At 38.1% G+C, this 23882-nt stretch overlaps 1 protein-coding gene across 1 annotated transcript; it reads left to right on the top strand.

Moving 5' to 3' along the window:
- The first annotated feature begins 2000 nt into the window (after nucleotides 1–2000).
- Nucleotides 2001–23329, top strand: LOC139951678 (uncharacterized). Its single transcript, XM_071950679.1, has 24 exons — nucleotides 2001–2088; nucleotides 3866–3964; nucleotides 4600–4713; nucleotides 5186–5286; nucleotides 5699–5791; nucleotides 6626–6772; nucleotides 7445–7570; nucleotides 8177–8290; nucleotides 8683–8805; nucleotides 10536–10676; nucleotides 11529–11822; nucleotides 13223–13525; nucleotides 14104–14418; nucleotides 15792–15914; nucleotides 16308–16433; nucleotides 16725–16838; nucleotides 17927–18043; nucleotides 18558–18659; nucleotides 19176–19304; nucleotides 19792–19932; nucleotides 20321–20361; nucleotides 20462–20528; nucleotides 20834–20890; nucleotides 21742–23329. The coding sequence occupies exons 2-24, from the start codon at nucleotides 3891–3893 to the stop codon at nucleotides 21888–21890; spliced, it is 3111 nt and encodes a 1036-aa protein (XP_071806780.1). The 5' UTR covers nucleotides 2001–2088; nucleotides 3866–3890; the 3' UTR covers nucleotides 21891–23329.
- Nucleotides 23330–23882: the final 553 nt, after the last annotated feature.

The raw sequence follows: 23882 nt of genomic DNA, 5'->3' as shown, positions 1-23882 counted from the left end.
TCTTTCAAACCTAAGAGTATATGCTGACGAACAATAAAACAATTTTTTTAGTAATTGTTTGTTACGATTTATATGTTTAAAAAATATATAAAGTTGTTTGGGGGGCTGACTCCGCCTACCCCTTTTTTGACGTCAATCGAGGCAGACTTTGCCTGCAATGCGTATAGTAAACACACGTGCAAAGTACATGTACGTCCAAGTCGTGAGTTGGTACATTTCAAAAAGTGTTTTTCTGCATTCAGCAGCAATACACCTGGTGGGCATTGCCGGGGAAAAAACAACATTTTTTTTTTTTTTTTTTTGAAACGTACAAACTCACGACTTGGTCCGTACATGTACTTTGCAATTGTCTTTACTCTACGCATTACAGGCAAAGTCTGCCTGGATTGACGTCACGAACAGCGCCCTCTCGGGTCGGGGTCTACTCTTAAATTTGTAAATAACATAAGAACTGATTTTTTTAAAACCTTAGTTAACTGTTTATTCACATTCCACTCATCAAAACACATATATTAGTGACAAAAGCTTTATTTTGAAAAAATACCACTTCCAGGTGACTTTAAACTACTTGTAACAGTCTTCAAGGAACTGCAAATTTGCTTTATTAGATTTTATTGTTCAACTGTCCAAGCAATTACTAAGAGAAGTGTGCCTTTGTTGATGTGTTGTATGTCGTGTGTCATGCGTGTGACTTGTTTTCTTTCTTTTTGAAGCCATTTGTTACGTACAAATTTATCTTATTAAAATATGAGTTGCACCGATTTGTTTCATACAAAACGACAGATTTTTTTTATATGCTCTTCTTTTCAATGTACTGCCACATTATTTCTGTTAATACTTTTCAGATAAGGCCGAAAAAGACTGAATTTCAGAAGCCCTTTGGACTAACTAATGTTCAACCCGAGGTCACGCTTGAAAAACGACGCTTACCAGCGCAGATAAATCACAAAGGAAACGAGTGTACTGCGGGTAGACTGAATTCAAATGGTGAGTATACATTCGTTTGAAGGTAAGTGTGGAGCGCCACCAAGCGTCTGCTCAGGAGAAGTCAAGTTCAACGAGAGGAGTCGGTGTGCTGTAGACTGGTCCCCATGTCTTCTTGGCTCTACAAGCAGCAGTTTTGAGTTTATCAGAATTGGATTTTGGCAGTGTGGAAAATAAGATTACCTTGAAACCGATCTGGTTTTGTAAGAGTGTGCAGTCAAAGCATAAAAACAATCTGGAAGTAAGACGCTTAAAACCAAGTGGTTTAAATGAGAATGTCTTCTTTCACTTAACTGCAAACCAAGAGTAAATGAAATAGTTTGGGATCTCTAGACTGAGGCCAAGGATAGCCCGACCAGCACTGTTTTGGACTTTCTCAATTTTGTGAGAACAACTTTGGCTGAGTTGCCCCAAATAGCATCACAATAATCAAAGTGAGGGAGCATCAGAGTTTTGTACAACAAGTTTAAAGTATGATGGGGAAGAACACTTCTTATCCTCCGGAGAAACCCCCTCACGTTTATTAATAGTCTTAGTAATTTTCTCAATGTGCACATTTTAAGATAAAGATATTGACAGACACCTTAGTACTTAAAATGCTCAACATTGTCAAAGATATTGTCATAGATCTTCACATGTAAATTTCCCCCAATACAGTGAAGTTTGGCTCTAGTCCCAAATAACACACTTCCATATTTGTGTTTGTATTATTGCACATGGCATAGAGAATCCGGGTGACCAGGCATCCAAACATCTTGGGGTTTAATAAAGATAACCAATCATAACAAGATATAAAAACTAACACTCAAAGTTTAAAACAAAATCCTGTAATTATCGCCAAAGCAAATGACATGCCAGATGTTGATATGAACTATGTTTTGTATCAAATAATACAACGTTTCCTCGGGACTATAAAACCTTATCTTTCCTGGAGTGTTTTCTTTTTCCCCGGATACGAAGATTTTGGTAGAATTATAAAAGGGGGAGTGGGTTTCCTCAAATGTTCATATCACAGACGGAGAGCTAAGACTACACATAAATCAGTAGATTAATCATTACATTGACTGAGAAGCAATTTGAGGATTGTCGAGTGGCACTCTAAAGGTAGGAAGCTTTAAAATTGTTTACAGGCCCAGAAGGATTAAAACCGAAAAGGCTTTAAATCATGTGGTCGTAATTTTCTTAAAGACAGTGGACACTATAGGTAATTGTCAAAGACTAGTCTTCACACTTGGTGTATCTCAACATATGCATAAAATAACAAACCTGTTAAAATTTGAGCTCAAACGGTCGTCGAAGTTGCGAGATAATAATGAAAGAAAAAACGCCCATGTCACACGAAGTTGTGTGCTTTCTAAAGCTTGATTTCGAGACCTCAAATTCTAAACTTGAGGTCTCGAAATCGCATTCGTGGAAAAGTACTTCTTTCTCGAAAACTACGTCACTTCAGAGGGAGCTGTTTCCCACAATGATTTATACTTTCAACCTCTCCCCATTAGTCGTAATGAAGAAAGGTTTTATGATGATAATTATTTTGAGTTTAAATTACAGTGTCCACTGTCTTTAAAGGCACCTTCGGTAATTGTCAAAGACCAGTATTCTCACTTGGTGTATTCCAGCTGTGTCTGTGAAAAAAAAAATCTGTGAAACATACCCAATTTGGTCATCGAATTTGCAAGAGAATAGTGAAAGAAAAACAAACTTGCAGTGCTGCACAAAATGTTCTTTAAAATCTGTGTTCTTTAAAATGCCTATTAAAAGGATTCAGGCCTTTGAAGTATTTTAATAATAATTTTGAGTGAGACATCACCTTTTTATCAAAAACTACGTTACTTCAGAGGGAGCCATTTCTCACAATGTTTTATACTGTCAACAGCTCTCCATTGCTCGTTACCAAGTAAGTTCTTATCGAAACAATTATTTTAAGTAGTTACCATTAGTGTCCAATGCCTTTAATCTGTAGCTAGTTAATTGTTTCTCGCTTTCTTCAAACTTTCAAAAACTCGAAATTCAGATAATCGGGCACAGTCTAAACGCGTCAACAAAAATGCAAATTCAAGACAATTACCAGTTTTAAGACGTTAACCTTATGGAAATTATTGATACAGATGAAAGTATAAAGACATGTGAAGAAAGGTTTGCAGAGGTTTTGTCGGCAATTTTTGGCAATAAGCGGCTAAATTAAAAACACAGCGTTGTTTCATCATGTCTTTCATTTCCGTTTTGATACCTTTTGTAGATCAAGTTTGTTGGTCATGACATGGAGGCCAACTCACTGTGAATGAAGATGCAAGTTAAATCACAGAGCAATGTTTTCAGGCGTACATGCTAAAATATTTTTCGTCTCGCTGAGATGTTTTTTTTTTCTCGTGAAATTGTTTTACTAATTTCTCTTAGCTACAGCACCTCGTCGGCAGTTTTAGTTTTTAAGGGAAGGTAAATTCCTACCCTCGCTATCTTTAAACCTATTAAGTTCAATTTGAATCTGTGGACGTTATGTTTTGTGTCTTATAAAAAGTACCCAAACCTTTTATTACAGAGATCTCAGTACTTGTGATAGAGCTAATTCGATTTCAGTAACATAATAGTAACTACAACTCACCAGACACGTTTGCTAAATGCACGCACCAGTGCCCAGAAAAAAGAGGACCCCCTTTCCTAGCAATAAATCATTCACCCACACCCATTCTATCGTTTGCATCCCCTGTGGAGAAAAATTCTACACTTTCCGTTGTCTCTGTAGTTAAGAACCTCCCGTAGACCCTTGCGCCCCCAAATTCCTTGTGTGGCAACCCAAGACTTTTTGTGATCCCTTTGTGTTATGTTTTCGATCCCCTTAAAGGTATAGTGAATGTGAATTTACCCAATGTTCTATTGACAGAGTGCAAAGCACACTGACGGTTGGGATGAAGTCTCTACTGCAAGGAGTCGTGTGTGTTTCACTGGTACTCGGCCTGTCAGTGCAGGGAGAATCGTTAGGGTAAGAGCAATTTGGAGTCGGTAACAGACCTATAAAACACTGCAGTAATGTATTATTTTATACCATGCGTGAACGCAAATAAGATAGAGCTTTTATTTTTAACATTATCATCCTTATCCCTATCTTTATCATATCTTCAAAATTCCCTGCCGAGTCCTGATGAGAAACACGCTTACCGTAAGCGCAGATTTACCCTGCTTCCGCAAGCGCCGATTCTTCGCTTACGGTAAAACAGAGCCATAAAAGTGGGCCCTTGTGTATCTGCTCAGCAGAGTGTGGGTTCGAGTCCTTGTCATGACACTTGTGCCCTTAAGCATGACACTTGTGTCGTTATGTGTCCTTATTAAAACCGTTGGTTCTGTGTGTTGTGCAACGCATGTAAAAGAACCCGGTTCTTCGAAAAGAGAAGTGGTTCGCCCGCCCCCCCCCCACCCTTGTACCTGTTTTGATTGGCGCCAAATTGCACCTCATCAGCTTGTAATCATTGGTTTTATAACTCAAAAACATAGTTCCACATACCTCGCAGGAAAATGTTGAAGCGCCTTGAGTGTTACTGGGTGACGGACATGTGCATCTATATAAGAAGCATCTAATTAAATTGAATGATATTTTTTTCTTCTGGTTCTTTATACCAGGGTGAATGAATGCAGTAAAGTTTACCATTACTTACGGACTCTGTCTATTACAAAGTACCATACCGAGTCGTATAGTTTGAAGTGCGGATGGTGGCAACGGTGCACAAGAACAAGGTTGGTTCACTTAGTTCAAAAAATCAATCTTGAACTGTAGAGATTATTAGATCTATTTTCTGGGGAACTAGGTATCGACACACTGGTGGCACATTTACCATAAAAATATCTGTGGAAAAGACAGAGGCTAGCTACAGACGTACGATGTGTAAAAATAAACGGTATCGCCCGATTGCTTTGCGTTAGTCAGCTATTGTAGGTTTTACAGTAGTCAACCGAAATGAATTCAAGAACAAAAGCGTGTCCTCTGTCTTAGGCCGTTACGTTTCGTTACGTTACGTTACGTTACGTTACCATACGTTACGTTACGTTACGTTACGTTACGTTACGTTAACAGTATGATATAGTGACGTTTTGGGTCAAGACTACGGCAGTTCTCTATTAGGGGAAGTGACAGTTGTCTTTGTAGAGACTGGCATCAGGAGTTACTAATGATAGGATTGTATCTTAATCTATGTTTGTTTCACCACAGACTAGCATCGTATCCACTTTACTACACACAATGGACCCCTGAGGAACGAGCTGAATGTTGCGATGGATGGCGCAGAAATCGCTTTGGTCAATGTGCAATGGGTAAGTGACTATATAAGGAGATACCAGTACTGGTAAATACATTTGCACGATATTACACACATTGTAAAACTATTTTGTGACATTGTTTTACCATGGAGGCCATGGTTTTACTCAAGCTTTCTTCCACCATTATCTTAAAACCGTGTTAGTTTAATGTAAATCTGTGGACATTGTGTTTTGTGTCCTACAAAAGGTATCCAACAAACAAGTGCAACAATATGCTTACCAGGATAAGGTTACAACCACAATACCATGTCACATGTATGGGACTGGCATCCTGCCTAATTAACAATTTTCAACGCACCTTTTAATTATTTATTCATAATTTTTTTTATGTTTGACAGCTGATGATGTCCTACGGAAAACTTGTTGTTTTACTTTTTATTTCCGTTGTTTAATTGTATTGTTCTAGCCATTTGCGATCCACCGTGTATCAACGGGGATTGCGTCGCACCAGACACCTGCCAATGTCAGCCTGGATACACTGGTACAACATGCAACACAGGTATGTAATAACTTTTGTATTACTTGATAAAACAACCCGAACAGCAACATCAACAACTACAACAACAAAATCCAACATTCACACTCTGATAATAAGTTGGTTTAGTTCAATGTGAACATGGGAGAGTTATTTCTCAAGAAGATGATCAGAGCATACTGATCGAAATGTTGAGTTGAAACCAACGGTTCTTTTCAGAACCACCCCAACTCATTAGAGATAGTCATTACATGGTGTTACCGCAAACCTTTCTATATAGAGTTATTTTTATTACACAATGTACGCAAAATCTGACATGACTATAACTATAGGCTGTTTATATATTTCTGGCAATGAAGCAAAAGTTGCTTCATAAATGAATTTAATCACACTAGCTTACAAACGTGAAGAAACCTGTAAACAAGGGGGCTTGATATGTGAACCAGAAACACTAGGGTTAACTCACAATCTTCCATGATAAGTGTTCTGGGTTCTTTTAAGTGCACTTCCAATCTTAGCCTAAACGAGACATGGCTTATGTCTTCCGAAGGACAACAAGTCAAGGCTAAGTGTATAAGGACACAAATGCCACCACTCGAACCCAAACTCTGATCAAAAACACAAGTCCTCTTCTGGTGCTCTTTTAGCCATGACACGCCGCGTGAAAAAAAATAATAAAGTAAAGCTATTACTCCATCTGACGTAACTGTTGACGTCATTAACGTAAATATATGTATAAATAACGTGTATGAACATTTCCTCGCCATTGTATTAACCCGGGTCACATAATGATTTTTATCGCTATAATCTCGTATTCCTCCGTTATTTTTCTCTTTGATTATATTTCATTCCTTAAAGACATCGACGAATGTGATCTGCAGATCAGTATAGGAGTCTTCAACTCTGTTCTCAAGTGTGACCACATGTGCATCAATTCTATCGGTAGCTATAGATGCGAATGTGAATCGGGATACACCCTGGACACTGATCGACATACGTGCAAAGGTAAGAAGATAAACACACAACAAAGGGCAGCAGAGTCCACGGTTCAGGAAAGGTCCACAGAAAATGCGTGCAAAACCAATGAGAGCTGTTGGAAACAAAAGTTAGGGGCGTATCACAAAAAGAGGGACAACAGGAGGTACACTGTTGCAGGCGTTTGCAAGCTTGCGTCCGACGCGTCCAAAAATACCATTGGGCCCGTTTCATTACTTCTTGTGAACGTGCGATACGAATGTTGATTATACGCGGCTATTTCGAAGGAAATATTTCGCACGGGTTGCCCACAGTTCAACTGTTAAAATTTGTATAATATTTATATAATAGAATATTATAATTTGTGACGTCAACATTCGTATAGCATTCGCATTCGTAGGAAGTATGAACTTGGGTCTTTACCGGGTCTTAATATATTTATTACTGTGTAATCTTTGTTCTGATGTCATCTTCACAATGATTTTTTGTTGTGTGATTTTCTGATTAATAGCTCCAGTCTTTTGTAACTTATAGTGCAAAGTTTAGGCAACATAAGCGGTTTATTTTTCCTTCCTATGTATTCCTATTGCTATTTGCTGTAATTTAAAATATGTTTACCTTTTTATCTACATGAGAAATGCAACAAATATCAAAAATAAATTAAAATACACACCTTTGTACTTGTTTTCATGCTATTTTTAGATACGGATGAATGCCTGGTGAGTCGCACCCATAACTGCCAGCAGAATTGTACCAACGTTCCTGGAGGCTTCGAATGCAACTGTCATGGCGGTTACACCTTCAACGGAGACAATGCAACGTGTGACGGTAAAGTGGCAACTTATATTCAACGCACAAACTGCGTAATACCAATCTGAATACGTTTATACAAGGTTGCAGAAATCACAGTAATTTAAAATTAAATATACATAATGCTGTAATAATTATAGTCAAGATGATTATTATGTCTACATTTCATAAAAGTACTGCGTAGAATAGATGGCCTTATATTTTGATCCAAACCGGACCTTCTTCAGAGGCATATAGACAAGTTTAAACATAAACAATATCAATTTATAGAATAAAGAGAGGTGAAGGATCCAGAAATAATCCAGGAAAAAGCGGGAAAATTATAGCCGATCAAAAATTCTATTTCAGAAAGAATTGGTGGCTATGGACCAATAGGAGTAAAGTGGTGAGGACAAAGGATGTTCAAATGATACAAAAGCGAACTTTAAACATTGGCAACATCTAGGTCCAGAGAGAAGCAACAAACCTTGTTCCTCGGCCTATGGATGGACAAACAAAATGACAAATATTAACATACATTCCGAAAGAGAACTCTTTTTATGAGAAAGATGGAATTTGACTGTGTGGCACACTATACAGACTTATCATGAGCTAAAAAAACAAAAACATTCTTTTTTTTTGAAGGTGTGGGAGAATGTTCTCAGGACATGGCATGTGACCACTTTTGCATCAGTACCAATGGTAGTTCTGAATGTGCCTGTGAGATGGGTTACCGCAACGACAGCAACAACTGCTATGGTATGGTAATTTTATTGTTAATAATAGTTTCATTCATTACAAATTTAACATTTGAAATAAAATCACAACTCCTTTAACCCACACATTGGATTTTTGTCATTTACACGTCATCAAATAGAATTCCAAAGACTTAAAACAATGTGTTACAGGAGAGCCTAACTTCATTGTTATTTTGCGATTAGCAATGGTATGTTTAGGATAATAAAAGCATCCACATAAATATCACTCTAAATTGTGTGGTATTCATTTTACGTCGTGAACTATATCAACACAGTCCGCCATTTTGTAGAACTGGATGTTTTGCTCCATTATTTTGTTTGTATTACCACGTGTACTTTAATTTTGTTAATTTGTTTGTATTTATTCCCGCCTTTTCTCTTCAATACCTGCAGATATAGACGAGTGTTCCTTAGGGGAACATGACTGTAGTCAGATTTGCATTAATGGTAATGGTACCTTCAAATGTGACTGCTATGATGGATACGAGCTTGGAATGGACAACAAAACCTGCTTCGGTAAGATATTTTATGTTCAACTTGATAAATCAGAAAAGTTTGAGAAAAAAGCTTAGTATTTGTACCATGTTTTAACGTGGTGGCGTGGCCGAATGGACTTGGTCAACGGACCTAATTAAAAGCTCTGGGCCTAATTTCATATGAGCTGCTTATAAAGTCACCTGGAAGTGGTATGTTGTCAAATTAAAGCTTTTGTCGCTAAAATATGTGTTTTGCTGAGTGGAATATGAATGAACAGTTAACTAAGGTTTTAGAAAATTAGTTTCCATGTTAATTACAAATTTAAAAATAAGCCCGACCCGAGAGGGCGCTGTTCGTGACGTCAATCGAGGCGCGATGATTCGCATGCAGTGCCAACACAAGATAGTGACGCTTGGCGCAAGCTAAAAACATGCCCTCAAAGTTGAAACAATACCTGATTTTTTTTCACGTTAGGCAAATGCTCCTTTAAGTTCGTCTTTCCGGTACCTTCTTCGACTTCCCCACTAGCTGGGAAAAAAAATGTTGGGATGGCGTCATGTTTTAGAAAATGTGTAGTGTATTCCGGATTCTCGAAGCACGACGGCTCAAAGTGTTTGCTGAACAGCGCTGAAAAAGACGTCGGACCGGACCACTTTGCAAACTGACCCCATCTTTAGTTGTGTTGCTGCATCCAGCAGCGATACACCTGGTCGACATTGCCGGGAAAATGCAAGAAAAAAAATCTTTTCGAAACATAAAACTCACGACTAGGACTTGAATGTACTTGCACGTACGTGTGTTCAATGTTCGATCGAGGCAAAGTCTGCCTCGATTGACGTCACAAAAGGGGTAGGCGGAGTCACCCCACACAACTTTTTTTTTAAACATAATGTAAATCGTTAACTTTATTGTTCAGAAATTGATACTCTACTGTTTGAAGACAAAAAAAATACATTTCCAGGTCACTTTAAAGAGACTGGACACCTTTTGGTAATTTATGCTTAAAATTACAAACCTATGAAAGTTTGAGCTCAGTTGGTCGTCGAAGTTGCGGAAGAATAATGGAAAGAAAAACGCCCTTGTCACACGAAGTTGTGTGTTTATAAAGATGTTCGAATTCGAAACCTCAGCTGAGGTCTCGAATTCAATTCAAATATTTAAGTGAGAAATTACATCTTTCTCAAAAACTACGATACTTCATAAGCAGCCGTTTCTCACAATGTTTTATACTATTAATAGCTACCCGTTCCTCATTATCAAGTAATTTCTATTTTCTATATTAGTGTTCGTTGCTTTTAAAGACAGTGGACACTTTTGGTAATTACTCAAAAGAATTATTGGCATAAAACCTTTCTTGGTGACGAGTAATGGGGAGAGGTTGATGGTATAAAACATTGTGAGAAACGGCTCCCTCTGAAGTGCCATTGTTTTCGAGAAAGAAGTAATTTTCCACGAATTTGAATTCGAGACCTCGGGTTTAGAACTTGAGGTCTCGAAATCAACCATCTAAACGCACACAACTTCGTGTGACAAGGGTTGTTTTTCTTTCAATATTACCTCGCAACTTCGATGACCGATTGAGCTCAAATTTTCACAGGTTTGTTATTTTATGCACATGTTGAGATACACCAACTGTGAAGGCTAGTCTTTGACAATACCAATAGTGTCCACTGCCTTTAACGATGGCACGGTGTTGAAGATAACACGCAACTTATAGAGAGCATATTTTATGAATTTTAGTTTTAACAATAATTTTTGTCCTACAAAAGATATCGATGAGTGCGCTCCTTCATCAATGAACTGTGATAAGATACAAATTTGCAACGTGACGGATGAACACTCGGTCTGTTCCTACTTCAAAGGTCACATTATAAACACCAGCACCATCGAGCTTAATATAGGCACTAAAGGTAAGATTGGAGTTTCATGATGGTATCAAACATTCAGGCAGTTTCTTTTCGCAGAGGAACTAATAAGGGGCACATGAACTTGCAGTACCCCATCACATTCAGATAACTATTAGGAATTATGAGATTATAAACTCTTAATCACTGGACATTTTGAAGTACAGCTTTCACAAACCTGTGTATTTGGCAAGTTGTTATTAACTTTTTGTTGACTTATCTTTTGTTATGATGGCATTACATCTAGTTAAAAAATAAACCGCAGCACTGAGTGGTTATTCTGGAAAAAGCTTCCCATGTTTACCTTTATAATTCACACTATAGTCACATTGTACAAACCTTACAAGTTTGTAAACGCCTGCACCTGTGAACCTCCTATTGTCCCTTTTTTGTTTATACTCTTAACTTTTTTGCAACGGCTCCCATTGGTTTTGTTCAACTTTTTCAAACTGTGGAACTTTCCCGAACCATGGCCCCTATTTGTAAAGTTCCCCGGTTTAAATATGTATACCTACTTTCTGTATACAAAAGGTAGCTCATACAGACCTATGGTAACCCTAAATTTGAACCTATTACCTATGGACCTAAACCAGGCTACATTACAAAAGGTTTGGGCTACATTAATTAGGTTCAAGATTGGGCTTCATTTTGGGTCGTTTTGGTTATCCCCTCTCACACACCCCATGTCCGTGTCAGTGGGACACTGTTGATAGTTATTGGCAAGTATAACATTTCGAAACTGGGAACTTTGTTTCGCAGCTAATTAGTAAAGTGGCTTCTTGGTTGGTCAATATAAAAAAGAGATTTAACTATACTTAATATTGTTTTTGTTTTCCCTTATTAATCCTGTTGTTCAAGACGATGTTGGGGTGCGACTCGTTGGCGGGCTACACGATTCCGAGGGCAGGGTGGAAGTCTTTTACGGTGGTCGTTGGACCACTGTGTGTCACACTTATTGGGACCTGAATGATGCTCACGTTGTGTGCAAGCAACTGAACTACACCAAGGCAGCTTCTGCAACGTATAATGCAAACTTTGGCGAGGGAACTGGTCCTATACATTTGCACAATGTTCAGTGTGTGGGGAACGAGAGAGACATAAGAGATTGTCCTAACCGATGTGGACAAGCTGCCTGGGTTAACTGCACGTCAGGTTGGTGTTGCTCAGAACGTTTCGTGTTGATTTAAATAAGGTTACCCCTATATACTCTGTGTGTTCTATTAGGTGCAACCTACATTCAAAGAACAAATACATTTTGGTAAAGTTTCTTGCTTAAGGAAAGTTGCCATGACCAGGACTTAAATTCACACTCTGCTGATCAGAAACACAAGATTCCGTTGCTTTTCTTATGAATTCCCAAATGGGCTCTTAACTGTTACGATCAAAGCCATGTTCCCTTTCGTATATAACAGTTAAAAATATATTTATAAATAGAGATGATAAAACATTGTAGTATACAGAACACTACATTAATTTTAAAAATCATGAAAAGCTAAACTGACACAAAATGGCAAGATGCTGACAATGACCAAAACAGAAACAACAAATGTCCCCTCCTTAACCCCTTTGCAACCCTCCCAAAGGAATACCACATCGTAGGGGACGTTAAAGGAACACGTTGCCTTGGATCGATCGAGTTGGTCTTTGAAAAGCGTTTATAACCGTTATTAATAAAATACATATGGTTAGAAAGATGTTGCAAAAGTAGAATACAATGATCCACACAAACATGCCTCGCAATTGCGTGGTTTTCCTTTTACCTCGTCGACTTGCTTGGTCGGCCATTTATGGGAGTCAAATTGTTGCCTCCCATAAATGGCCGACCGTGTTAGTTCGCAAAGTAAAAGGAAGACCACGCAATTACGAGGCAAATTTGTGTGGATCATTGTATTCTACTTTTAAAACATCTTTCCAATCATATGCATTTTATAACAAACGGTTACCAGATGCTTTTTATAGACCAACCGGTCCGATCCGAAGGCAACGTGTTCCTTTAAAACACAAGGCAAAAACTGAAGAAAAAATACAACTGAATAATGAAATCAAAACAACCACCAAGTCTATAACGCCATTCCCCAAAACACACAACGCAACATCCAACCCCTATAACACTGACCAATGAGCACAGCCCACGGAAACAAAATAAAAATCACACGTAAATTAAGAAACTCACAATAAAAAGTTATACAACGAAAGCGGGACGAATGCTAAATAGAGCTTGAAAAAAAAAAACACCAACAAGATGTGCATTTGAAAAGACAACCCATTACATTGTACAATGTTAAACTTGCAGCTGGGAACTTCGTCTTTCACGTACGTATATTTAAAATTGTATAATTAATTTTGATATTTTATTTTGCATTTGTTGTTCTTATTTTGTGCTGATGTGTTGATTTGCGTTTAGGAAAAATTTGCTTCAAGGTGTTATTTGTTATTTCACTGACCAACCTTTTATTCGAAAGCTTGATTCCGGCAAAGCGCTGAAGTACAGCATCAATGCAATTTATTATTGAGATGATTGTAAAACAATAATGGTATTATATTCTTATTAGAGATTCGCCTCAGTAGTAGTTCATACTACGGTAGACTGGAGGTGTTTTACAACGGGGAGTGGGGGACTGTGTGCGGCGACGGCTGGAACAGTTACGATGCAACAGTTGCATGCAGGCAACTCAACTATGCCGGCTATTCCAATTATTGGGTTGGAGGATCTAGTTATAAAACTTGGAGTGGGCCGATACACATGACTTACTTGGCTTGCGGTGGGAGTGAGACCAGGTTGGAGTACTGCTCACACAGGCATAACTATAAACCATGCTCTCATAGCGAAGATGTGGTGGTTTACTGCCACAGAGGTAAGATTTTGTTTTACAGAATTTGTTTTTTAATGAAACAAAAACATAAAAAAATTAAATTAACGAAGAAAGTAAGAGGACTGAATTGTTCTGCGACACTCATAATATGCATTTAAAGGCACTGAACACGTTTGACAATTATCAAAGACCAGTATTATCACTTGGTGTATCCCAACATATGCATGAAATAACAAGCCGGTGAAAATTTGGACTCAATTGGTCGTTGAAGTTGCAGAAAATGATGAGAGAAACCACCCTTGTTGTACGAAAATAGTGTGCTTTCAGATAAGAATAAAAGGCTTCTGGGTAGAAGTCTTTTATTATAATTTAGTGAGAAATTACCTCTTTCTCAAAAAAATACGTTACTTCAAAGGGTGTAGTTTCTTACATTGTTTTATACTATCAACAGCTCTCCGTTGCTCGTTACCAAGTAAAGTTTTATGCTAATACATTTCTTGAGTAATTAGCAAACCTGTACAGTGCATTTAATATTTGTATAGAATTAAAATTGGCAGTTATTTTAAAGATTAAACTTACATAATCCCCAATCTGATACATGCATCCGGGTGAACTATCAGGAACTACGGACATTCGACTTTTTGGAGGAACGTCATCATCGGGGACCGTGGAGGTTCTTTACAATGACATATGGAGCACCGTGTGTGGGAATGGATGGGACATCAATGACGCCCATGCAGCTTGTAGGCAACTCCACTTCGAAAGGGCAGAAAGCGTATTCTCCAATGGAACGTTTAGATATGGTTCAGAACCCGGATCTTATGAATTGAGCAATTTCAGGTGTGGAGGAAGTAACAAAAGATTACTGGATTGTTCTCGCACGACGAACACCGTCTGTCAGCATAGCCAGGATGCTGGAGTTATATGTGAAATCGGTAAGTCTAAGATTACAATTAATTTAGTCACAATTTCAACTTTATGGAGCCTAACTTGACCACCCTGACTGATTCTATAAAACATTTCTTCCTTGCTTTTGTTTTTAGTTTAAATCTAAATATCAAGGTCAAATGGGAAACTGAGTAGGTTAGGAATTAATGATTGAACGAATACAAATTTACCAGGGCGAGTCTTGAACCTGCAGCCTAAAAATTAACATGCTGCTACTCTACCAACCGAACTATGCAGCCCCATGTTTGCGGTCTCCCTATTTTTTTCAACATCTTTGCTTGGGGTGCCAGTCAGAGGCCGTTATATACAAGTATTAACTGCTTCGAGTGCTATGGTTAAAACTATGACTCCCGAGGTGATCCCCGGAGCGTTCTATTTTCCCGAGGCGACGCCGAGGGAAAATAAAACGCTCCGGGGATCACCGAGGGGGTCATAGTTTTTAACCATTGCACGAGTAAAAGCAGTCAATATTTGTTTTATAACACCCCAAACATTTCTAAATACTGTACTATTATTATTAAGTTACAGACCTGAATGCTACAATCCACGGACGACGCGAATACAGATTGCAAACACTTTTACTTACTGTGTTGCATGTAGTGTCGTGCAATCCGAAATGGTTACAGACTATTAATTTATCATCCTCGTACACGGAACGGACGTCTGGGTACTGCACGCCGTGTGCTAGTCTGTCGGACTAGCGCACGGCGCCGTGTGCTAGTCTTCGGACTAGCGCATGGCAAACCGACGCACTATCACACGGCCGTCGTCTAGCAAAACTAAAACATGTCATGTGACGCGCTCTAAACCAATGAGCAGGCAGAATACTTGCAAGGGGTGTTATAATAACTATTAGCTGCCGTAAAGCCAGGGATCGAACCCAAGTTTATGATATAACCTGAGAAGCGGCAGCAACGTTTAAGGAGTTGAAACTTTTTCTTCCAAATACTAAGTATTTACCCAAAAGGCAAACTGACAGGGTAAATTTTTAGTTTGAGGTAAAACGTCGTTTTGCGAACACACAAATGTGGTACAGAAGAAAGAGACATTGTATTGGCATAAGTTTGAACTGTCATGTTTCTTCGACCATGTCTACTGCAGGTAAATGGTGCGCGTGTGTTGCAAACGATCTTGCTTTTAAGTAGAGTTGAGTTGATTATAAACTTGCGGGTACAACCATGTATAATTATTTTGTGGGAGTGTTGGCTCTGAAAAGAGCCGGTATGGTCTCGACGTTTCGAACAGTATCTCGAACAGTCTTCAGAATCATGCTGATTATGTGACTGGGCGTCGGCTTTTCCGGCTGAGGTGTTGGACACTTAATAACAATAATTTATTATACTATTTTTTTTTTAAATAGACAAACCGCCCAACTTAAATTGTACTGAGCTTCAGGTGTGCAGCCAGACAGGCCGAAAACTGATCTGTGCCTGCGTGGAAGATGAAGAACATGAACTGACCAATATGACCGGTTCTACAGAAGGTAACAAATTAAAGACAAAATCACAAAATTAATATCTTGCCCGGAATTAAAATGCTTTGTTCATTCTAAACTCTCACCGATTGTAAATCTTACAAAGTAAGCTTAAGGCCTACACTGCAAAAAAATCCAGAGTTATTTGTTTATGTTGTAGTGGGAACCTTTTAGTGTTTTCAACTGCTAAAAAGATACCAGGAAGTCTCCATTGAACACCTACGCTTTTGCAGGGTACATACGGCGTCAAAGCTTCGAAAATCTCAACAAGGATTTTTTCTCACATTGAAGTAATCTTTGGTTAAATTCTGGTAAGTTGTTTTTTTATTTTACTTTTTTTACTGAAAATCTTTCTTTGTTTTAACAATGTCTAATCATTATTGTATCACGTTTTCCTCTAAGGCCCTTGTAGAAACGACGACCCTACGAATCCGACTAAGATCCACCTGTGTCGAAACCGTACCGGAGAATTTAGCTGTGGGTGCGTGGAAGGGTTTGAGCTAACTATCGAAAACATATTTTGTCAAAGTGAGTTGCGTTCATCTACTATAGTCTTTAGCTCGAACTTTCAAAGGATATATAACAAGAGAGAGTAAAACACTTTTTCCCCTTTTTCTTTGTTCCATTATGATTTGATTGACTTCCAACTTAAGGAGTTTTTCTCGAGTACATACAAATGTTGGCGTCTAATGTAATAGATAGGTTCTAAAGTTCGCCCGTCTGAAAACCAAAATTTATTTTGGTCGACCGATAGAGTCGCTCCTAATCTATTTGTCTGAAACGGGTGTACGATTGTCCATTTTTATTTTATATTTACAGGTGAAACCACGCATGACTGTAATACTATGCAGTCATGTAGGAACACTAAGGGTGGATATGACTGCCCCTGTATAGAGGGGTACACAAGAAATGACGAGACTGGAGAATGTGATGGTAAGAGTGAAGAGGCGTGGTTTGGCTTTTTTTTTTGGGGGGGGGGGGAGGGATGGGGGTGGTACCAAGATGAACTTATGCGCTAAGAGGTAGCCTTTGATGTAAGTTCAAGAGTAACAATAATGCTCAGCATGCAACGTCGTTAGTTTAATTATCCCGAGTAAAAAACTTAAAGACGCAAGTTTAAATGTCCTCTAAAAAAACCTGTTTATCATCAATGGTTTGGTACTGTGGTTACCAAAGATACGTAAGGATTAAATTGAAATAGCTTTTTAATAGAGGAATGCCTTGGAAATCATGGGAATTCCCACTGGAGATCATTTTTTGAAATGTTGTGAATTTTATCAACACTGAAGTGCCTAAGATCCATTGAAATAAAGTATGACCCCTAAACATTTGAATGAGTCTCTCTGAAAGCTCTACGAGGAACGTATGAACTCAAGTTGGACTCCAAATTGAATTCCAATGGAAGCAATTGAATTCCTAAATCAGACAATTGTAAATCCACTAAGACTTTAAACCATACTTCTACATTGTATTGCAACGTGGAACTTTTGGGACGCTAGGTGGCAGTAGACTTACTCTTATAATGTAAAAGAGTGAAACCACTCGTTTTGTCCACAATACCACTCTTGCAATGGCGTACAACTCTTTTTGGAGTGAATGACTGGTACTTTCAACTCAATTTTGAATAAAGTGAAGTTCCAATTTCACTCAAAAAGAGTGATTAAAATTGGTTTTTACTCTCAAAAGAGCGAACATGACACCAAGACAAGAGAGTGAAATGATAGTGAAATGTTCACTCTTTTACATTAAGAGAGTACCATGGCAAGTCCATTACTGTTCTCAGTATATGTGCGCATGCTCAAAACTACATAAACAATGGAAGTTTTACATAAGTCTGCTGCCATTTAGCATCCTACTTCTCCCATTTCCCAATATGCAAAGAAGATCATATAGCCTGAACATGACGTCACACTTCGAGGCTCGTGAATTACACCAGAGAGTAGCCTCAAGCTTAGGTCAATCCTCGTCCATAATCACATTGGCACAAAAGATCCATTAGTTTTTACCCGTCATAATTTCAGATATTGACGAGTGTTCAACCGACTATATGAACTGCCCGGAAGCCCAAATCTGTAACACCTTCAACAAAACTATCTTTTGTGACTGTCTGGAGGGTAACGCAACTGACTGTGATCTGGGTAAGATAATTCCATCAAATATTAAGATAATCAAAGTTATCATTGTTGATATTAGATATCCCAGTCGAAGTATTAGTGAACGTACAAAGATGACCAGAGAAGAAGCATATAACGGTTCTCATAAAGTAGTGTTTCGTGTCTCAAAGCACTGTTTAAGATGCTTTTAAGACATGACAGGTAATAATAATATGCGAACTTTATGATTATGAGACCCATTTAAATAGTGGTTTTAGATGGTTATGCGGAGCAACCTGCAGACAACCATTGCACAAGAAATCACTGCGTCAAATCCTCTTCCGAACGACAATTGCTATTGGGTCTTTGCCTTACACAACACACGGCACCAGCAGATTTACGTCCCAGAAACGATCAGAAACATCTGAACTTTGTTCTGGTCACGGTTTTGACCGGTCGGCCTTCTAGCACGATCTTGAAAACATCTGTCTTGATAGATCACCCTCCAAAGATTAAAAATGTAGCATAATGGTAAACTGTTGCTTGTGACGTCATACAGACAACTGTACCAATATCTGTGCTGGAGTGGAGGTGTGCACCAATGGCGCCTGTTCCTGTTACCAAGGATATTTCCTCAACACCGAAAACATGCCTTGCGAAGGTAAATATGATATGTTAAAACCTGAACCATGTATTTCCAAAACTTCCCACAATCATCGATTTACTCTACAGCAACATCTGTAGTTTCTGAACAAACTTACTTTTCTTGTTTTTGAGAGCTGATAAGCGTGGTTTGAAAGTGGGTTTAATAATATATTATCAGCTAAAGGTAAAACCAAAGGTGACGTTCATATTTCTTATGGATGCAATATATACCAATGTCATTAGTCGCCATCGCTGAGGGTCAACCAATGGAAACGTGCGTATCTCATTGTCTTCCTTGACCTCAGTGAGGGCGCACTTTGGGCATGTGACGTCATACCATGTGGGTATAATATAGATGGATTGCACATGACGTCATTGACCACTATCTTTGAAGTAGAACAATGAACAAATTTGTAATGATTGTCTCTCACATGTGCACATTTCATCAAAGATTTAGGCCAATGGAAAGGTCTAAAAATGCAATTATATATGTTTTTGTTAATATTTTTCTTTCTTTTTCATCTACGATCAGGCGGTGGCTGTGGTGGGATGATCCATGAGTGCACTGACATGGAGACTTGTTACAACACGATTGGAGGCTACGAGTGCCCATGCATGAATGGCTTCCTCAGAGGTCAAGGGGTCAACGCAACATGTGACGGTAAGTTGAACATCGGCTCAGACTATTTAAAATACCAGTAAAACAATAATAACAGACAACCCTCGATGTCAATGAAGAAGGTCTCCACATGTAAAGAAAGTTATTAGGATTGAGGATGCCTAAGGTGACTCCGTCGATGACTCAAAAGATGCGCGCGCCACATACTCTCAGGCAGATGTCACATGTTATAGTTATTAGAGGATGGGTTTGACCATGGAGACGTCTTTCTTGTTCCTTCTCCTTTCTCAGCTGTCGCTTAGCGGTTGCCTGAGCAAGACGATTTGTTTCAAGCTAAGCAGTTATCTGTGCAACAGTTGCCTCCATGAGGCTCGATCTCCTGCCAGTCTCTGGCTTGTTGAATGGATGGGAATGAATTGCAGCGTTAAACTTTAAGGGAGCACATGACTTTCACACTTTTGCCTTTCCTTGAACATTTTCTCTGCCTTTGATGGCTATAAATTTATATCCAAATTGAACTACTCTGCAGATATTGATGAATGCATGGAGGAAACCGATGGTTGCGATCATCTCTGTATGAACACTGTAGGTGGATATTCTTGCGCCTGTGTGGCGGGTTTCACATTACTAGAGGACCGTCATACTTGCGTCATGCCAATGTCCCTACAAGGTAAATATAATGTGTATCTCTATTTAGATAGTTCACATGTCGTCGGTTAAATTATGTGCAATATTTAATTATATTAAACGGACCAACAAGTGCACCATTTCGGTTCCTATTCTGTTATTTTAAAGCGCATCCATAGAGTCATCAAATGACTGTTTTGTGTTATGCGCTCTAAAAAAACACAAAAAAAACAACGTTTATGTATTGTTATTATTTATACTTTTTATTGTCTACTATACATTTGTGCGACTTAAAAGTATTATCAATTTATTGATCGTTCTTTATCAGTGTAAATCACCCTCTTGTTTCCTGCCACTTCGTATGAAGTTGAGTATAAGAGTGGTCAAACAAAGTTTTAAAAGTTATGCGATCTCGTTTTGCTGTTTAACAGAAGCATATATGGCGGTCAAAGAGGGCGGCACTACCAAAAGGGTATGTAGCATGATTTGATCTGACAATCTCTATCCCTTGTATTATGTATTTCATTATTCATTAATTCGTAAATATTTGTTCTTCTTTTATTGGTGAGAAGAGTTCAATTGGTGGATGGTTCTTCCCACTTGGTATGATCGTGGCATGTGCTCTCGTTGCTGCTGTAGGTGAGTATACAAAAACAGTTTATACAACCATTAGTTAAATTCCAGACGAGCTGAGTGTACTGCTCGAAAAGTCAAGACTGACAACGGCTTTTCTTCAGAGCCAAATTACACTTATTCCATAAGAGATTTTACACAAAGACTGAAGGTCTACCGACAAGTTTAATAATAACAATTATTAATTCAGACGTTTTGAATTAGGCCCTACGTCTCACTTCAAATATTTGTTTTTAAAGTTTGTGCACAAAATCCTCCCAGCCTTACTGCACATCCACAACTATTTTTTTGTTTTAATCTTGTCATTTTAGTGATTGGTAGAAAGAAGTCTGAGAGGTTCCGTGATGGCACAGACAGAATGATGTCGGGTGAGTGAAACAAAAACACATTGAAAGGCATACGACCGCCACTTTTGTTTGGCACTTTCACTCTAGTTAAGGAGGTTTAATGTCGTCACGTAACATAAAGAGAAAATGCCAATTACTAAAAAAAAAATAGCTATACTTTTTGCGTCATAATCCGCCCTAAGCACGCCCAAAGCGCATGTGTTATACTAACTCTATATAAAGCTGGAAATCTAGCTTTAAAAATGGCGCTTAAGAAATTACAAATAAGTGTAAGGAAAATTTCGACAAGTGAAGTCTTAGGCCTACTACTAAAGGCAGTGATAGGCAATAACTATTGACGATTTTAATGTTTTAACAGTGTATTGGTTTGAATTGTTCCCTTTCAATCACACTATTCAGTCGATTGATTGCAAGTGGATTGTTAAAGGCACTGGACACTATTGGTAATTGTCAAAGACCAGTCTCCTCACTTATTGTATTTCAACATAGGCATAAAAAAACAAACCTGTGAAAATTTGAGCTCGATTGGTCGTCGGAGTTGCGAGATAACTATGAAAGAAGAAAAAAAACCTTGCCACACAATGTTGTGTGCTTTTAGATGCTTGATTTCGAGACCTCAAATTCTAAACTTGAGGTCTCGAAATCAAATTCGTGGAAAATTACTTCTTTCTCGAAACTATGTCACTTCAGAGGGAGCTGTTTCTCACAATGTTTTCGTTACCAAGTGAGGTTTTATGCCGATAATTATTTTGAGTAATTACCAATAGTGTCCACTGCCTTTAATCAACGTTTAATTAAATGAATAAATAAAATATAAAATAAGCCATTTTTTTTAATTAAAAAAGTGTGTTTCTTTTGTTTGTTAATTGCAGCCGCGGAGTCACTGAGAGAGCGTATAGCTGGGTCCGCCGCCCGGTCCGGAGCACAATCCGACCGTAGTTCCGGCCGCCACGGCAGTCAGCTCTCCCCCGTAAAACCACGCTCTGACACGGCAGACGGCATGGGAGACACGTCCATCTAAACGAGCTTCAATTCGCCTTCCTGGTTCGACGTTCGCCCAGGAGGAGACGATTGGATATCACCCTCGACTGACCACAATTCTTCCCGACCATGGCTTAATTTTATATAATTTGTTTAAGTTTACACCGGGGATACCGAATATTTGTTTTTGGTCTCATATGCCTATGACCACAGGACTCGGGGTAGGGGAAAGTACTGAGTAAACAGTGCTAACAGTAACACACATCGTTGATTTTTTTTTTTATATTTATAGCTTTACGATTGATATCGGTGCAAAGTTAACTGGTTACTAAAATATTGTATGCAGATCATGTGTATTTATAGGCATACACTTTAATACTTCTGTTGGCCTACATTTCGTTAAGGAAATTAAAGAAAGTCACTCACAAGAAGGTTTAATCATTTCACTTTATATTTATAACCCAGATTATACTTGCAGCAGGTTAAAGATATTGTCAGCAAATAGTCAGAGGATTTTGTAAAAAACAAATGTAGTTAAATCATGTCTACTACAGAGGCATTGCTAAAAAAAAAAACCTGGGAGGGTCCGAACTCCGAATGTGAGGATATAAGTTGAAATTATGGCATTTCACATTTTGGTAAACTTTGGGGCTTAGATTTTCTAGAGGTTTTCGGAACATTATCCTCAGCACAACAAGAAACAACACAAAAACAAAATCAACGGTAAGAAACACAGCTGTTGGCAACATTTGTTATTTGCATAAAAAAAAAGTATTTACAAGCACAGAAACAATAACATGTTTTTTGTATATAATCTGGAATAATATAAATTTAAGTACACAGAAATATTTCAACTTGAATAAATAATGGTATGAATGAATGCTTAAAAGTGTATTAGATAATGTTCATAACAATGACATGAAGGTGGGATATTATTGAATGCTGAACTTAAATGTACAATTTTATTGGGTGGGCTGCACTACCAGGTACTCCAACACAACTAATCCAACACAACTTGTCAACTGTAACTTCACGACTTCCAACTGAATTATAGCACGCCAGCAATAACTTGACACGGAGGTTTTTGTAATTTTATTTAAAGGCAGTCGACAATGAGTAATCTTACTGAGCAAAAACAATGTTAACATTGTCGACTGTGGATGGACATCCTCAAAAAAAAAATATGAGTCGCTTTACACGTTTTGAATTCGAAAACCCCAAACTTTATATAATGTGGAATAGCTGATTTATGGTTCACACCACGGCTGTTTAAGGTTGAAACCACGGCTGTTTATGGTTAACACTGCGGCTGTTTTATGGAACAGCTAAAAGCACAATTTTTCTTGCCTTGTCTGCGCAGAAACTCTGCGACAACATATTTACAATTATTTAACATATTAACATTAATAACAAAGATAAATTGTAGATATTTACATTAATTTTTGCAAGCAGCAGTTAATTAAACCTATCTGAAAGAAAGTGTGTTGTGTTAAATGTCCTCTTCCAAAAAAAGTCACAAAAACTTGTCTTCTTAGAGTGTATCAAAAAGCGTTTTATACAACAATTTTTCTTTTTTTCCCCTAAATAATCAATCCATTTTTTGGACGGAATGTGTTAAAATATTTCACAACTTTTATCACATAGACTTAAACAACAGACATGTCATATTATGTCCACACCTTTTATTCCAGTGTACAAGTTGTTGTAGTGTTCTCTACATTCAAGTTGATGGTTTAGTTTTCTTATTGTATTTACATAAGTTTACATATTTATCGCCTTTTTTCTATCCAATCCGTGTCAGAATGTGTTTGTTTCGTTTTCCTAAGGAAAACTGTCCCTGCAGCATTTACAAATGAACAAATTCAACTTTAACGACAGATCAAAATCGTTTTCAAGGCACCGGACACCTCTGGTAACTGCCAAAGTCCAGTTTTCCAAACATATATATGCATGGAATACAAATCTGTGAAGATTTTGACTTAATTGGTCATCGAGGTTGCAAGAGAATAATGAAAACAACAAATCTTGTTGC

The sequence above is a fragment of the Asterias amurensis genome, chromosome 19 (genome assembly GCF_032118995.1).
Source record: "Asterias amurensis chromosome 19, ASM3211899v1".
Classification (NCBI taxonomy): domain Eukaryota; kingdom Metazoa; phylum Echinodermata; class Asteroidea; order Forcipulatida; family Asteriidae; genus Asterias; species Asterias amurensis.
This window is presented reverse-complemented; position numbering and strand designations above follow the sequence as displayed.

Coding starts and splice junctions, on each gene's coding strand:
- LOC139951678 (XM_071950679.1), top strand. CDS start 3,891: ATGAAGTCTCTACTGCAAGGAGTCGTGTGTGTTTCACTGGTACTCGGC. Junction 11,823..13,222: donor CTGGGTTAACTGCACGTCAG/GTTGGTGTTGCT, acceptor TATTCTTATTAG/AGATTCGCCTCAGTAGTAGT. Junction 18,660..19,175: donor CGAAAACATGCCTTGCGAAG/GTAAATATGATA, acceptor ATCTACGATCAG/GCGGTGGCTGTGGTGGGATG.